Genomic DNA, 16,481 nt, shown 5'->3' with positions numbered 1-16,481 from the left:
TTCTTCTCGCAAAAACACGAAAATTTTCTTCTACATTCTCAGCGAAGTTAATAATCAATAAGAAATTAAGTTTGCTAGGTATGGATTAATAGCGCTAAACAATTATCTGATTTTGGCTCAGAATTTTGTTTTGAAACTTGGTTAAATAAGGAGGCTTATAAAGGGCACTGCTTGTTCATAAATAATCGTAATCGTAATCGTAATAATATGTAATTCAGTGGATGCAACTTTTGTTATGTCTCCAGTGTACGGTAATCCGAGGCAGGAGCGATCTCATTATTACGCTCTGCAGCAAAACAGAATATATATATATATATATATATATATATATATATATATATATATATATATATATATATATATATATATATATTGCATAGAGTTAATTATATATATATATATATATACATATATATATATATATATATATATATATATATATATATATATATATATATATATATATATAACTTATTTTTACTTCTTTCAGCCGCAAGAACAAATTTGAAATTTTGGTAGCCCAGGGAGAGAATGGAGAGGCCAGTGGATCTTTATATTGGGATGATGGTGATTCGTTAAGTAAGTATGTTTTCAATAATAGATTAATTCCACATTATAATTAGCGTTTAACGGAAACAAAATGTTCAAAGGCGAGACAAATACCAATGGACAAATTTTATTGAATTAAACAAAATGATGTGCGCGAGTTGTGAAAAAAAAGACCATGCGTAGTTTTCGAGGAAATGGAAAAAAGAAAATAATTAATTTGTAAACCAGAAACCTGGGCCTGTACGAGATTCACGGTAGCTGTTAAGCAAACTGATACTGAAATACACTTTCATTAAGCATTTCATTATGACATTAGAAAGGTGATAGTACGTGATAATGAGTTCTTTGTTTGTTTGTTTGTTTAGTTTAGTTTAATGTCCCATCATCAGTAGAGGGTGCTGATAATATAGATGATGATGATGAATTGATGAATGTGGGAGAACCCCGAGAAAAACAACGCACGTGGTATTTATTCATTACAAAGTTCACTTAGCGCAAGCTGGGATTGAACCAGACCTCACGAGCAGAGGTGAGCGCTTTACTACTGAGCCACTGAAGACCCGTTAATGCGATATAGCCTAAAATTATCACTACCTCATAAATTATAATTTCTGTTTAACTAAAATATTTTCCAAATATAAGACTTATGTATATATATCAGCCGATAGATCTCATCGAGTTGAACAAAAGAACATGATTGAGGGTAAATTCTCATGTGTAGTTTTTGAAAAACGAATTTTTGTGTTCCTAAAAGGTATATCATTTGTTGCCAATTATAATTAACAGTTTTGATTTTGCTAGAAGAAATTGTTATTTATGTACTGTATATGTAAAAAAAAAAATCACTGTTAATTAACAGATTATATCAATTGTTGTTTGTCTTTTTGTATGTTAACACACATACTCTCCTTTACGCACATACTACTTGTTAAGAATACCGGTACCTCTGGAGTGCTAGAATTTCAGTATTATATGAATTTAGAATGACATAATTCGTGGCATTTTTCTTAAATTAAATATTACAAAAGCATTTATTATTATTATTATTATTATTATTATTACTGTCATCTGTATGGGCGTTTTATCCATAGCTCCAAATAAAATAAAATATTTAACGTCCTACGGTGATAACTCTGTAAACTAAAGAGGTAGATTATTAATAAGAGCGAATGATTATAAAAGAATTGATACATGAACATCAGAATTCGCGATACCTTGTCACTCAATTCATTTCTCTCCTGGAACATGATGAACGTGATTGTTGGTTTGAACAAGATGGAGCAGCATGTCATACGTCCAGTGAAACATTACGTTTTTTTTTTTTTTTCTTTCTTTCTTCTAATAAGTGAATACGGCCCTGTCGCTCCTCAGACTTGAAATCTTCGGACTATTTTCTTTGGGGTTAATTAAAACAAAAATTTTACAAAGAAACCGTGAAGTATGCAAGATATGCAAACCAACATCCACACAGGCATGGAGAACAGTAGCCTCTTAACTCTTCGCAGAGTTGCTGCCATGTTGAAATGAGTGAACCTGCGTTTGAATGAAAACGGCAGGCATTTTCAACATCTGTTGTAGAAATCAGGTATCATTTCCGTTCGCGTTGCATGGTCACCAGGTATATGTAACATTATTTCTGGTAAACTTTTCAGTTTTTAAAAAAATTGTTTTCAATAATTGATTGTGATAGACGGTAAGATAATACAAATGTTGCTGCACTCAAACACCAGCAGTGTTGCCAATGCATAATGTAAATTTATTAAAACAACGATTTCATTAGTTTGCCGGTAAAGATGCATTTACTGACTGGCTATACGAAAAATAATCAATTCTTTCTCCAGCATTATATATCCCAAAGAGAAAATTACCATTTACATGCCTATATATGTGTTACGTACCATTTTTCCATGTTTAGTATATATAAAAAATACTTCAAGTTATATCAGGTAACACTGCATGTATACTAATGAACTTTATTCGTTCGGAATGAACAAGGTTTAAATTTAATATAAGGATTATTCATATCACTTCCTGCTGAAAATGTATACCCCCCTTCCCACTCTAGGTTGCGTTGTAAATAGAATATTCTATATAATTGTCATTAGACGTTTGCAGGTGGTCATGTGGTTCGGATCTCAAGTTAAGCTGCAACTCTGTGCTGAATGAGACGCTAAATTCTAATGAATCGGTGTCTTATTATCCTTAAGGGGCGAATTGTATGACAATTGTTGACAGAGTTTGGTTCTGCTTAGGCTGTTGGCTTTTATGATTAAAATTCGGTAGATTTTTCTGCAGATATTAACAAGTAAAACGCTTTGATAGAAAGCCTGACTTGCCTGTTGCTTTAGGGAACTCTAAGTTAGACACTGTAGCAATGAAAGCTGATCACACATTATCCAACTTACATGCCACCCGGGCGCTTTAAGCCTTGCTTGAGTTGTAGAACAATAGAGTTCGATTGTAGAACTAGAGGGCTTTCTTTTTGTCAAAAGGCTCTTATCCTTTACCTTAAACGTGTTTTGATAATAATTCTTCTGTACTCTAGAGTGTCTGCCTGCTCTAGATTAATTTATATGTCTATGTCTTTTACAGATACCTGGGAAGACAAGCACTATACTCTTGTAAATTTTACTCTGAAGAATAATCGCCTGGTTGGGCATTGTATCTGGTGGGGATATCACGAGCCTATGATACTGGGGAAGATAACAGTACTTGGTGTGAAGTCGCCTGTATCTCAAGTATTACTGAATGATATACCTACATCATTTAAGTATGATAAAGTTAATAAGGTAATTCTTCTTTCTCAGTCTACGTTCATTCTTTCGTTGTAGTCAGCTAATAATATTTCTCACAGTTCCGAGAAATTTACAGAGTTCAACATACAGATTTCACGTTACTTCGTTAAATATCTTCTTGATTCTAGCTAACGGCAATTACTTGGGATAGCAAGTTATTAATAGTACATGTTACAAGTGCATACAGGAAAAAGTGGGAAGTGCTACAAACTAATAACTGAACCTTCAATGTCGTTAAAATAGTTGATGTTTATATCTTGGTGCTTCTATGGAAAAACATAAATCAAATGCTTAGAGATCAATTCTTATCCAGTGTGAAAAATGATACAAGAAGACTAATGCTTACCGCAAAGAATTTGACATTCCAAGGAGCGAGTGATAGCCTCCAGTATTGAGCAAACTGATCAACAGATGAGAAAATTTCATCCCATAGCGGACGATTCACAGTACATAAATCTCATCACTTTATCGAAAAAGAACCAGTTTCGTAAAGCAGAAAAGGTGTCAGACAAAGCCGTTTGCAAGACTGAGGAATCAAAGATGATGTTTTTAAATGTTCTAACTGTGCAAGATTTCGCAGACCTAAGGGATGTCCAGCGTTAAGAAAAGTTTTGGTGTTCATGTGGTAAAGAGAATCTTCTCTCTTCAGCGTGCATACAACGCAAAAGAAGTAGTCAGGTACAGGATATCTCTTCAGTAGAGGAAGGTGTTTGACAAGACATGTCAAATGAGCCAGAAATGGAGATGCCAGAACAGGATACGAATATAATAAAAGCTACTGTAATAGCAAACTGTCCTACACTTTAGGGTCCTGATGATGCCCGATCCATAGGAGGAATACGATCATTCACAAGGTGGACAGGAGGTAGAAAACATTGAGAGTTTCTAGAATTCCAGAACAGTTGAAAATCTTTTACCAGACCTATATAATGAGTACAAGATGCTTTCTGAAGATTTGTCAAGAATCAACTTGTTCATAGCGGTTTCATATGACGGAACTAAGTGAAGATGATTTCCAATAATTGCATGAGGTTGAAGGTTTGTCTACATCAAGAGTTGGTAATCGAGAGAAAGGTGTGCAAGTTCCTATAGAGTCAGAAACATTACCAGAGAATGAGGACAAGCAACAAATGAGAAAGAAAAGTAATTTTCTTACTTAGTGGAGAATTATATGGCAGTACATTCTAGCAGCGGCGGTAATGAGTTAAAAATTTACTTCGAGAGAGTGTAAATTTTTAGTTAAAATGCTATGTAAATGTAAAGATGAAGTTTATTTGCTTAAAGACATAAATTATTGGGTGAGAAAATATCAGGAATTAGTTGTGTTATTTTTACTTGTTAATGTACACAGAGGGTGCGTAGGAGTAAAAATGAGAGGCAGAAGGGAGGAAAGATATAAAGTTCTTATTTATATTTTTTGAGAGGGGGTGAATGCTGGGTTGGAAACAGTTATTAATTTGTTTAATGGTATAAGTTACAAGTAAATACAGGAAAAAGTAAGAAGTGCTTCAAGTTAATAACTAAACGTTGAATATCGTTAAAATAGTTTGTTTATGTTTTGATGCTGGGGTTTTTCGATAAATAAATGTTGCAATCTTCACATTACATTTAGGCTCTCAATATTTAATACAGGTCGTGTTTGCGGAGTCTAATTTAATTTACAATTGTGGTTAATTATCTCTTCTCAGTGTGTAGAGTTATTTGCAATGTTATTTGATCAAATATTATGAATGATTTTTTAAAATATTTATTTATTTATTTATTTTTTAGAAGCGATATATTGATTGCATGTTCGCTGATATACATTAAGCTAGTTTTTAAAACACCACAAGTTACAATCACTGATTTAATTCAGATCGTTTGATCAATATAGACTGCGCCAATTTGTTGATGTATCGTACATATTATGCGTATGAAATTCAGCTCATATACTGTAAATGACAATAACTCTCTTTACTGTATATATTACAGTAAAACCTGTCAACTTCGCCACCTGCTCATCTTGGCCTGGTTCGTCTTGAACCTGAATTTTCCCGTAAGACATTCGTTAGTTATTACTCTGTATGTTGGCCATCTGTCTGTCTTGGAAGTTGGCCGCATTGAAGCAGTGTTTACCCTATGATGATAATGATAAATTTACTTGCGTATCTTGGCCACACAAAATACCGTTTGTTATGTTTCTTAACTCTTTCGTATTCCCATATAAGAGGCAGATGTTCTGTATTTGTGACCGGAGACAAAGAAGCATAGATTCCCACGACTTGTTCTTGGAGGTCAATGCCCAGAACACTACCCTGATAAAGGGTAGTGAAGGAAGATGTGATTAAGAAAAAAACACGTACAGGAATTGAGGAAGTGGTTGTACGTATTTGTTTACCCTGTCAGTTTCGGTAAAACCATTAACTATATTGGCTCCTTTCATCTGTGGGGAGCTTTAGTAATTCCGGAAAATTCTCAAGGTTAAAGCTAATCATCTCAATTGTCAACTGTTGGCACCTGACGGCTTGTCAAAAGGTAGCGGAGGTTTTGAGATTTGAATTCCCTTAAGATTTTCCCAAAACGTCTTTTGCTTCGAGGGAAACACTTGTAGCTCATTAACAAGTAGTAGTTAACTACAAAATTCGAATGTGCATTTGTGGAAAAAAAAGAAGAAGAAGAGCAGTACATTATTTAAAAGCAACTATAGTGCCATTGCTTATTAATATTTTATAGTCAAGTAATATTAGAAATCCCATTCTAAAAATACACCAATCACACTTATTTTCTGTAAGTTGGCCACCAGTCTAAGTTGGACACTTTTCAATGGAACCGATGGTGACCAACATAGACAGGTTTCACTGAATTGTATATGTGCAAGTTCATAGCAAGAAGTCAGTAATTTTTAATTATTTAAAGATGCTGTTCTTTATTACTTAAAAGAACAAAAATAACTCTCGGCAAACGAGCTTTCATTCAATATCCGTGACGTTTTCAGTTTTATGGACTGTCTGTTAATGGTGTCGTCAGGAAGCTACTTGTGAAGAGGGAGGAGGGAATGATTCAATCAAAAAATGGATCTTGTATACAGAATAAGTGTCCTTATTTACTCAGATGTATTCAGTGTTATGATTAGAACAATCAACATTATGCCGAGTTATACACCTACCCCCAACTTTAAAAAGTAGTAGTAATAATAAAAAATAAAAAAAAAACACATTGGGCACTTTCTGAATGAAGAAAGGGAAAGTTGAATATTATAGAAATATCTTAGGACTTAGTCTGCTGTAACACTTTCCCGTCTCAAGAAAACAAGATTGAGTAAATTGAAAATCAGATCGATCATTTTATAAAATACTGTCAAAGGATCATCCGCAAGGAATTTGTGCCTTTAGGACAAACTTTTTCTTTTTTTCATTTATTTATTATCAGGAAGTCCTTAAAAGGCGCGGGAAGAAAGTGAAGCTTGTGTGACTAGGCATTTCTGGCACTTGGATGCTGTACCTTCAAAGTGTACCATGTTTCTCTGCGATCTTCATCAATTAAGTTTATACATAAAAATTCATTCCTGTGTTGTGTCCCACCTTCTATTCTCAGAATCTCAGTTCTTGTGATTTCTTTTTTATTCCCTCGGTTGAAGAAACAATTTGAAGGGCACCATTTTGATATTTGGATAATATTCAGAAGAACGTAATCGGGTAGCTCAAAGGAATTCGTTATTTAGTTTCGTGCTAAGTAAAAACCAATGTAGAGGAACTTAATTATATTGTATATCATGCCATCTGTACGGTGATAGTAGTCCTGATATTACTCCTAAACGAAAGTTGGAATAATAGTAATTAATGTTAGTAATAGTATCGTAATTAAATAAATAAGTTCATTAAAGTTCGAGTTAGTTTTATTTTCGGATTAGGATTAGGAATTAGATTTCTGGGCGGTCACCATCTATGGCCATTGAGCCCGTCACGTATATGAAGGATGACGTCCCTCGGCGAGCAGACTATCCGATCAAAGGGAAGGAAGGAAGCGGCCTGAGACTATTATGTTAGGTACCATCCCGGCATTTGCCTGGTATGAATAAGGGAAAAACCTCACACAAGATGGCTGGCCTGAAAAAGCTGTTACATTTTTTTGACCGAGTGCCCCCACAGGGAATCGAACCTGGGACCGCTCACACTAATTAGTTTGTTTTCTAGTGACAGCCAGAATATTGGTGAGGAAACACTTATTGAAGATTTCTTATACCCATATTTGTTGAAATTCTTGCAGTGTTTTGGTCATCATAATTAAGATAGATAATCATTAGGAACTGTGTTTATCATACGAATGTGCTTTATCACACGAATGTAAAAATGGTTAATTATTTGTTTCATTCCAGTTTATGAAGTTGGATAACCTGGAAATGGATATGAGGAAGTCTTTTACAGTGAAATGGACGGAGAGCAGAAAAGAGTAGATCAAAAGGAATATTTTGTCCAGTGAAGCAATGTTGCTTTGTTACGAAGCTTTCTTCTTGCATATCAAAGTTCATTCAAGTGTGTTGACATTATTAGCAAGTCAGTTAGAACAAAAGAGTCTGTAATAAGAGCGTACTTATCTTTTGGTATTCATGAACAACATCTAGTACACTCATTGAGGTACAATGTTTCCTTAGAAACATTTTCTGTCCAGAACAGAAGAGCTTAATGATCGCCTATGTTAAATGATTTGCAGGGGTATCCAATTTTCCATGCTCTTCCCTGCCTAGGTTGTTTGCACATGCACTGGGTTTGACTATACGATCAAGTGGAAAGTCACTTATTAGTGCCAAATATTATATAACCAGTCCCATTTTAACCTGCTTTTAGATATTTGATAGCTTTAAACTTACATGCGTATTGTCTTTCAGTCATATTTTCCTCGACTATTGTAAAGTGCCCAATATTGCGACTTTAAAATTGTAATGATGTTAATATTTAATAACAGATAATTTAAAATATATAGGAAAATTTTATTCAAAATGCTTCTTGCATTAGGAGCGTATTCTACCCTTGGTAACATTTTTTGCGGATAATAGGTTTATGTTTTTGGAAATAGAGATAGACAGAAAGTAATAAGTGTTCATTAAACTCTCAGAGAGTAAGTATCCAGTACTAAGTGTTCTTCGGACTCTGTAACTCGGTTTTGCAGTTCTAAATTCAAACGAAACAAAAAGATATCTTTTAAGGAGCATGACAATTGAAGTTACGATGTTTACATTTAAATCGGGTCTCTCTCCGTTTATAGAATGATAGCTGCAAAGAGTATTACAGCATAATTAAATGGTTAGTACCCTAACTCATTATTAACCTAATTCTCTGAAATAGTAGCTGAGTCTACTGAATACATTAGGGGACACATTGATTGAGTGGTAAGAGTGCTCATGTCTTGTGCGAGAAGTCCCTATTTCGGTTCCAGGTTATGCGAGTTTGTGCTGGATAGCATCGTGTCGTGAGTTCTGTTGTGGTTCTCCTGTTTCCTCCCACATTCTGTTTTCACCAGAAAACAGACTACCTTCTTTTTCTACCTTCTTTTTTCATTAATCATTCTTCTCCTGGGACATTCTTTAGCCTGGGACATAATCATGGAACGTAAAATTTCAGACTTCATTTCATTTCGTTACCGAATACATGGAAGAATAAAGTTTTTACTTACGAAAGTAGTAAGTGTTATTGTTGTTGTATTATTCAATGAGTACTATTGTACAGTAAGTTTATCATATATTTTTCTCCTTTAGAAGCCTAGACGTTTCCAATGTGACAACCTTTTCTCATACTTTAAAATATATTTTATCCTAAACGTAAGCTAGACTCCTGTATAACACAACTCGTTAAACTAGTTTAAATTCTGTATTGGAATTTGTACTATTTGTCGGTAAAGATTTTCCCATGTTTAAAAAAAGGATGGAAAAAGAATGTAATTTTTTTTTTACTTATACAACCGAAGCACACCTCATCAAAATTTAGCTTTCTTGATGTTAGGTTAGGTTAATTCTACAGCTAGGGTGAAATGTCTTCATATTCAATTTTTCCTGTTCGTAATGCCCGTTAAATTTGTATAGGAATAAATTATAGAAGCAGTAGAAAATAGGAGAAAATGTGCAATGAAAAATAGAAAATATACCAGTAAAATAGATCGGCAAGTAGAGAAATACACAGCTTATTACATAGGTTTCATGCAGGGAAATACCCATCTTTTCACGTAGGTTTCTTGTAAGTAAATACAGTTTTTTTTACATAGGTTTCTTGTAGGGAAATCACAGCGTTCCACAAAGCTTTCTTGTAGAGCAAGTGTACAGCTTTTCACGTAGGTGATCATAGTGATTAAAGCACCGCTACTAAAATTGTGTAAACCGTATTTCTAACAAGATTTTTAACTACTTCCATTCGTAGTGGAACTATAAAACTGTTTACAAAATAAAACTGGGAAAACAAAGAAATGGAACTTTACGGATGGTAATTGGAGAGGAATTAAGAGACGTGTTAGAAGAATCCAAGGGCAGAATTTCCCTAGTGATATTTGGGGGCAGTTCCCGAGAAATGAAGATGTCTAGTAATCTTAATATATATTTAAAACGCAATATTGGGCATTGTTTTAGTACCAGAGAATTCAGTCTATACTGGATATTTATTCGCTTTTCTCTTATTCAAAAGAAAGTAAAGGAATACCAAAAAAATTGATTTTGCTTTTAACTTGCCCTACTTAAGTAGGCAACGCGGTTACTCTAGAATAGGTAGCTTAGTCAATGCGAATCCGTTCGTTTGTCCAAAATCCTCACCTCGACGTACACAGTGTTTTTAGTTTATAAAACGCGTATTGCCATTTAACGAGAAATAGCTTGATCTCAACATGCATTTTGACGTAGATGCTATTTTGAAACAGTAAGTCGAGTCAATAAGTAGTACATAAAAAAATATAGGGCAATAATTTGACCCTTATATTTCATTTAAGTACGCTTTAAAATCGTTGAAACTGGTTTTATGGTAGCATTATCAGTTGGGTACAATTAATATGACTGTCAGTCCCTACCCAGTAAACTGAATATAATTTATTATTTGTGTATATGTACTAATTTTTTTTATTTGTGCCACAATCTTAAAACTATTTGAAGTAGTTTTGATTGTAAATACTGACATTAGATACCTATATTTGCGGTATATTATATTTCTAGAATTAGTAATATTCAGGTGTTCCTTTAATATTTTCGAAATAACTAGAACAGTAGACGCTCGCCAAAGAGTAAAGAATAAATGTGAAAGTGGAATGATTGTATTTTTGTATCTTTTGTTCCGATATATTGTTAGTTGGCAAAATTTTGAATAGAGATAAAGAACTGCTGCATTTTTAACCCACATTATTAATTACGTAAGATAGAAATCAAAAAAATTGCAAATGCTATATATGTACAGTATATGGTGCCATCAAATCTAAAACTCGCCTCATGCGCATAGAGATTTTTAAGAAAACAGAACAAATCCTAACAATGTATTTGGTGAGTATTGCATTTTATAGTCATTTTTCAAACATCTAGCAATAGGTATTCGTTATCCATTTCCTGTTGAGTTGTATTGCTTGTAATTTTTTAAAAGCGAAATATTCATTCAGTTTTTGGTAAATTTGTAAAATAATATATAATCTGATAAATGCAGGAAAGATCGGTATTTGTTTATAAAATTATAATTTACTGACACAAAAACTTCCATTGAGAAGCAAAACATTTGTTGCGTCCTTTTGTATGTTACATTGATGGGCGAATTTTCAGACAGAAATTCGCCATTTTTCTTTTCTCAAATGTTGAATTATTCGTTCATAATGATAATAGCTTAGTTTTCTTGTCTGTTTACATTTTGAGTTTTATAAAGCGAATTGCTTTCTCTTTTTAGTGTATTTGGGATTTTCTTCTAAATGATGACTAAGCTTACAGTGCCAATATGTTTGTCCGAAAGAAATAATTTTTAGAATAGCTTCTCGAATATAATATGGTTAGTTATGCATTTAGTTAAGAAAAGTTCCGCAAACGGTTTTATATATTATTTATACACTATTCATTTGCACAGGAATCATTCCAAAATCCCTGCATTTCGTAATAATTTTGTCTTGTAAATAAGAGCTCCGAGGCAATCATGACTCGAATTTCTGATGAGGTAGTTGCACAGTTTCTTCTGTTCCGTAATACCTAGATTTCATTCAGTTTGATATAAATATAGTGAGCACTTTTCTGTTTTGTTATGTGTAATTCAAAATCAGGCACAGAAAACTGAAAATTGGTGTGTATGTCAGTATTCTTTACTCTTGTGTTAAGCCATTAAATGTCTGAGCGTCCCAGATTACTTTGTAAATAGAAGAGAAATGATTGTGGTAATTTATGCTCAACATTTATGCTGTGACTATTTTTCTTTTATATGTATGCATTTCTCACATACCTTCAGCAAGGTACATGAGAGAAATTTTGCTATGATATATTCTGCCACAGGACCCTCCATACTGTACATAAATTCTACTTTGGAACTCTATTTTTCATAAAACATATATTTTTAAGGTGTATAGTAATATAACTCCACTGAGTTTTATAAAACGAAATGTTGGGTTCTGCTACATATGTGTGTATATAAAATTTTAATATTCGTTGTTCATGTTTTCTATGCGGAAAATACCTGAGATATTTTTGTACTGCCTTGTTAAAAAATATGGTCCACTGATTTGTGCTTCCGATTGTAAAATAGTGTGGCATAAAGAATATATTTAATTTTTCCGCATAGATGAGAGTTTGAGCTTTTGAAAGAAGTACATGTGGGCCATTTTTCTTTGACTAGGATTGTACAATTGCCATTAGCCCCTCAGCAGAGGGCTGCTAACACTAGGAAAGGGTGGTTTACGGGGGAGCAGGTATTAGACACAGAAAATCTATATAGGCTATATATAAATGATTGAGTTCTCATTTCAAAGGAATATATAGGTTTTCGAATTTTAAAAAAAAAATCCGTGATAAAAGTACTATGCACAACCCTACACAAATCCCCAGATTTTTATTTGAGGATTTTAATAATCTAGTTGAGCATTTTGAAGTTTAAATAATACATTTTCATTATGTAGAAGTAAAATGGCATCTTGCTAAAAACGAAAGCTAAAAAAGTTAGAATAAAGAACAGAGGACAGAACGATTGTCCATGACTGTTTCTACTTCTGTGTTGAAACGCTAAGTAGTGACTTCTTGGAGTGTTTTGTTAATCCGATCTATTGTTGCTTGGTATTATTCACATTTATTTAAACACTATAGGTTTCAGTTATTCGGGGAAAAAAATGAAAAATTCGATTTACCCTTTATTTATTTATTATCATTTTAGGTTGAATGGCAGTGTATGGGCCTCGAGCTCTATAAAGTTTCTTGAAGTGTTATTGATTGCGCATAGTTCGTTTTATCACTGAATTTTTTACTCGAGAACTTCTTTGTTCGAAGAATCAGTCTTCCATGTGATCCAGAATGATGTAACGTGGGTAGTGTTTGTTGAGAGGTGAGAGTAATGCTCGAATTGTGCTTCCGTAGTTAGTGAATCGTGACTTCCGTAAAATTAAAACTTTTTTTTTTTTCTGTTTCTGTAGAAGCAGATATCACATTTGACCAGGATAAAATTTTATTTAAATTTATCCCATCAATGTACGCTTAGGAAGTTAAACACTGCTTTAGAGATTTGGATGCTACAGAATAACCCAAACCTACTTTATAGTTAAAAATTTGGAGTGCATGGGGTATGTCACGAAAGCAAACCAATGCCGAAAATCAGAATCGCCGAAACACTTCAAGCTAAATAGTTATCTATGGAAAATACTATATATATATATTTGGTTTTTAAAAGATACTATTTAGGGAATGGAATAAATGAAATAGTTACCTGTTGATGAGGTGGTTACTGAAAAAGAAGCAAATGGATGGTTATCATGACTTTTCGTGTAGAACTTACTCATGTACACAAACTTCTGCACATCGAAACATTTTGGTGCAGTCTTCATTTCATAACTTTTTTTTTTTTTTTCTGTTCAAAATATCAAATTGTTTTTGCTGTTGCTTTTATTTCAAGGTCTAAAAGTGAAACTTGCTATTCTCTTAGTGAAATTGTCTTAGAAGAAAAAGGTAGCTTTCTATTAAAAGAAGCTATACAAGTTACATCACGAATGCCTTTGTTGACCAGAAACACGGAGATTTCGAAAAAAGAGTTGTTTCAAAACTTAGAATTAACCAAGATTTTTTACCTTTCTTTTGAGATGTATAGTTCTTATTTCTGTGTGTCACAGATGTAACAAATATCATAATGGTGAGAGGTAGACATCTTTTAGTAAAGGAAGGTCCTGGGAAAATTATTACTTGTGCGTTACTTCAACTAGGGGTGAGAATTATCTTATAAATCTTCGCAGAGCAACTAATGTTCAGGGTCATAACTGTGATCTCATGAATTCAAGTTTAATTCATTTTCTGTCATATAGTAAAAATTTACTTGTAAAGGTTTAGTCAAGGTTGAAAAAAAAACAGTATAAAAAAGTTTTTTTCTTTTTCTTTTGTTTAATTCTGGTGGACAAGTGTTGTGTTTTGCGGGACAGGTGATTATGGTAAATTCCATTTAAATGCCATTTTTCGTATAGCTTATGATTGAATTCCATGTTCGGATATGGTTTCATCCAATGTCATAAGAGAGGGATACCCCCTCACTCAAATCTCTCTAAATTCCTAGACTCAGCAAATAGTTTTTTTTTTTTCCGGTACTCCTTTTGATAATCCTGCAAACTTTTCATCCCGTATCGGTGGTTTAGTACCATGATTGGCTTTGGTACCTATGATACCAGATTCAGTTACAAATGGAAATACATTGAATAATTATTTCTCCTTTGTTCTGTACTGCACACTCTTCCATTTTCCTGCATCCTCTTTGCTGGTTCATCAGCTTGGGAACCACTGTACTACAGCAGTAGTTCTCAAAATGAGATCTGGGTGTCCAGCCGGGCGAGTTCGCAGAACATTTTCCTTTTACCTAAATGATACAATGAAAGAAAAGTTTCGTAAAATAAAATCTACAGTTGTCATATAAACTCTTACATTTTTATCCAAAAATTCTGTCTTTTGAGTGTCGCTGGCCTCAAAAAAAAAAAAAAAAAAAAAAAAAAAAAAAAAAAAAAAAAAAAAAATTACTTTTGGTTCACACTATGCAATCAGTATTATAAATTGTCGTCTTTTTTCTGTATCTTGTATAATGGGAATTGAAGTTTGATTTCCCCCTGATAGCGTAGTATGATCACTTTTAACAAGAAAAACTCATGGTTAAAATTCTGAACAGTTTAAGAGATAATACATGGAGCTTGTCTGTAAAACATTTTCTCTGAGCACACCTTAATTCAATGAATTCTTCAACAGAATTACCACAGTTTTTTTACTTTCGTTTCTATGTGTATTAGAAATGTCAATAAACTTGCAGTTTGTTTTACTTGGCAGTTTTTAAGTTTCTTCTAAAACGAATTCTTAGTTTATTTTCCCTCTATGTAACTGTTCCCTTCTTATTTTTAAATTTATTACAAGTTTTTCGTGCTTGTTTTTTATATAGTAATTAGGAGTTAAATTATTTCGAACAACCACATTTACAGTTCTTATCACTACATATTTTTCATAAAGGGTTTATAAGATCCTTATGATAATACAACATAAAATATCGATTACTCCCTAGCTTATGCTGGTGGTTACATCACGTATTGTTAGATTAATTTTGGCTGAAGATCACATAAGGAGTTCAGAAAATACTCTCTTTTATACATCGCACAATTGATCGGTGTAGATTAACTTTTGTCGTGAATCCAAGAACTGAGAATGATTGAATCACGAATTCATTTATTTCGTGAAATTTACATTTTTTTTTTAAAGAAAAGTAGATAAATAACTGATGTAATAAATGGGGCTAATGGTAAAATGTATTTCAAGAATTCTCACTGAAATGTTAACTATATGTATATATTGGTAAAAAAACAAAGTCCATTTTATTGTATGTAATCATTACTTGTTTGTGTGTCAAATTGGAGTGTGTGACAGGAAAATATTGTATATATACAGTATAAAAGAACAAGCCTTTTTACTAAAAATGTACAATTGTCTCTCTCTCTCTCTATTATATTAGGGATGGACAAAAGCGGTTTTTAGAAAAACCGGAAACTGGTCTAGGGAAACACCGATATTTCGGTTTCCACTAAAACTTTTTTTTACCAAAACTTTTTTTTTTTTTTTTTTTAAAGAAAACAAAGTTCGTTTTCCACCGAAATCGCTTCTCGTTTTCTCCTAAAGAGTTTGTGTTTTCACTGAAAGCAGTGTGATTTTCGTCGAAGCTGGTATCTTTTCTTGTTCTCGGAGTACTCATTTTCAAACAAGGGGGCCGCGGTGGTTCAGTGGTAGAGTGTTCACCTCTGGTGTCCTTGGTTTGATCCCAGCTCACGCTAAGTAAACTTTGTGGTGGACAAATACCGTGTGAATTGGTTTTCTCGGGGTTCTCCCGTTTCCTGCCACTTTCTTCATTCCACCATTTCATTCATTTCTCATCACCGCCTCCTTTAGCGTAGCCGGCATAAACGTGAGACGTAAAACTTAAAGATTTCATTTCATTCCATTTTCATTTTCAAACAACGAAGAGCAAAAAGTTTTTGATAGAGAACCGTTACCGTTCCTCATTTCCTCCAAAAGAGTTTTGGGTTTTTTCTTGAATCTAATATGATTTTTACCGAAGTCGGTATCTGTTCATGTTCTTGTACTCATTTCCAGACGAGTTAGCGAAGACGCAAGAACTTTTGAAAAAAAACCAAACCGGTTTAAAAATTGTTTTCGAAAATTTCCAGAAAAACCTTTTCGATTTTTCTAAAAACCGTTTTTTTTTTTTTTTTTTTTTTTTGTTACCATCACTACTCTCTCTATATATATAACATATATATATTAATATCAACTAACACACGAACTTCCGCCACTTTACCTAGTCTTCTGAGCATGTTTCAATATAAATATATAAGTGCCAAAGTTACTGTGTACTAGTATCCTAGTCAAATTTTGTCAATCACTTTAATATATATATGTGTGTCATATTTATTTATACAGGATATATATATTATATATGTATGTTTTGT

General features: G+C 33.2%; 1 protein-coding gene across 1 annotated transcript in view; it reads left to right on the top strand.

The window, feature by feature from the left end:
- Positions 1-16,256, top strand: part of LOC145680578 (lysosomal alpha-glucosidase-like) — an 86,007-nt gene extending 69,751 nt beyond the window's left edge. Inside the window, exons 16-18 of the mRNA XM_081751223.1 lie at positions 491-579; positions 3,142-3,338; positions 7,699-16,256. Of these exons, the coding sequence (XP_081607349.1) occupies positions 491-579; positions 3,142-3,338; positions 7,699-7,776 (364 nt within the window). The 3' untranslated portion in view covers positions 7,777-16,256. The remainder of the gene's footprint in view (positions 1-490; positions 580-3,141; positions 3,339-7,698) is intronic.
- The last annotated feature ends 225 nt before the right edge of the window (positions 16,257-16,481 follow it).

This window comes from Thermobia domestica, chromosome 3 (genome assembly GCF_964235325.1).
Source record: "Thermobia domestica chromosome 3, izTheDome1.hap1.1, whole genome shotgun sequence".
Classification (NCBI taxonomy): Eukaryota; Metazoa; Arthropoda; class Insecta; order Zygentoma; family Lepismatidae; genus Thermobia; species Thermobia domestica.
The sequence above is the reverse complement of the archived record's forward strand: the minus strand, read 5'-3'. Positions and strand labels throughout refer to the sequence as shown.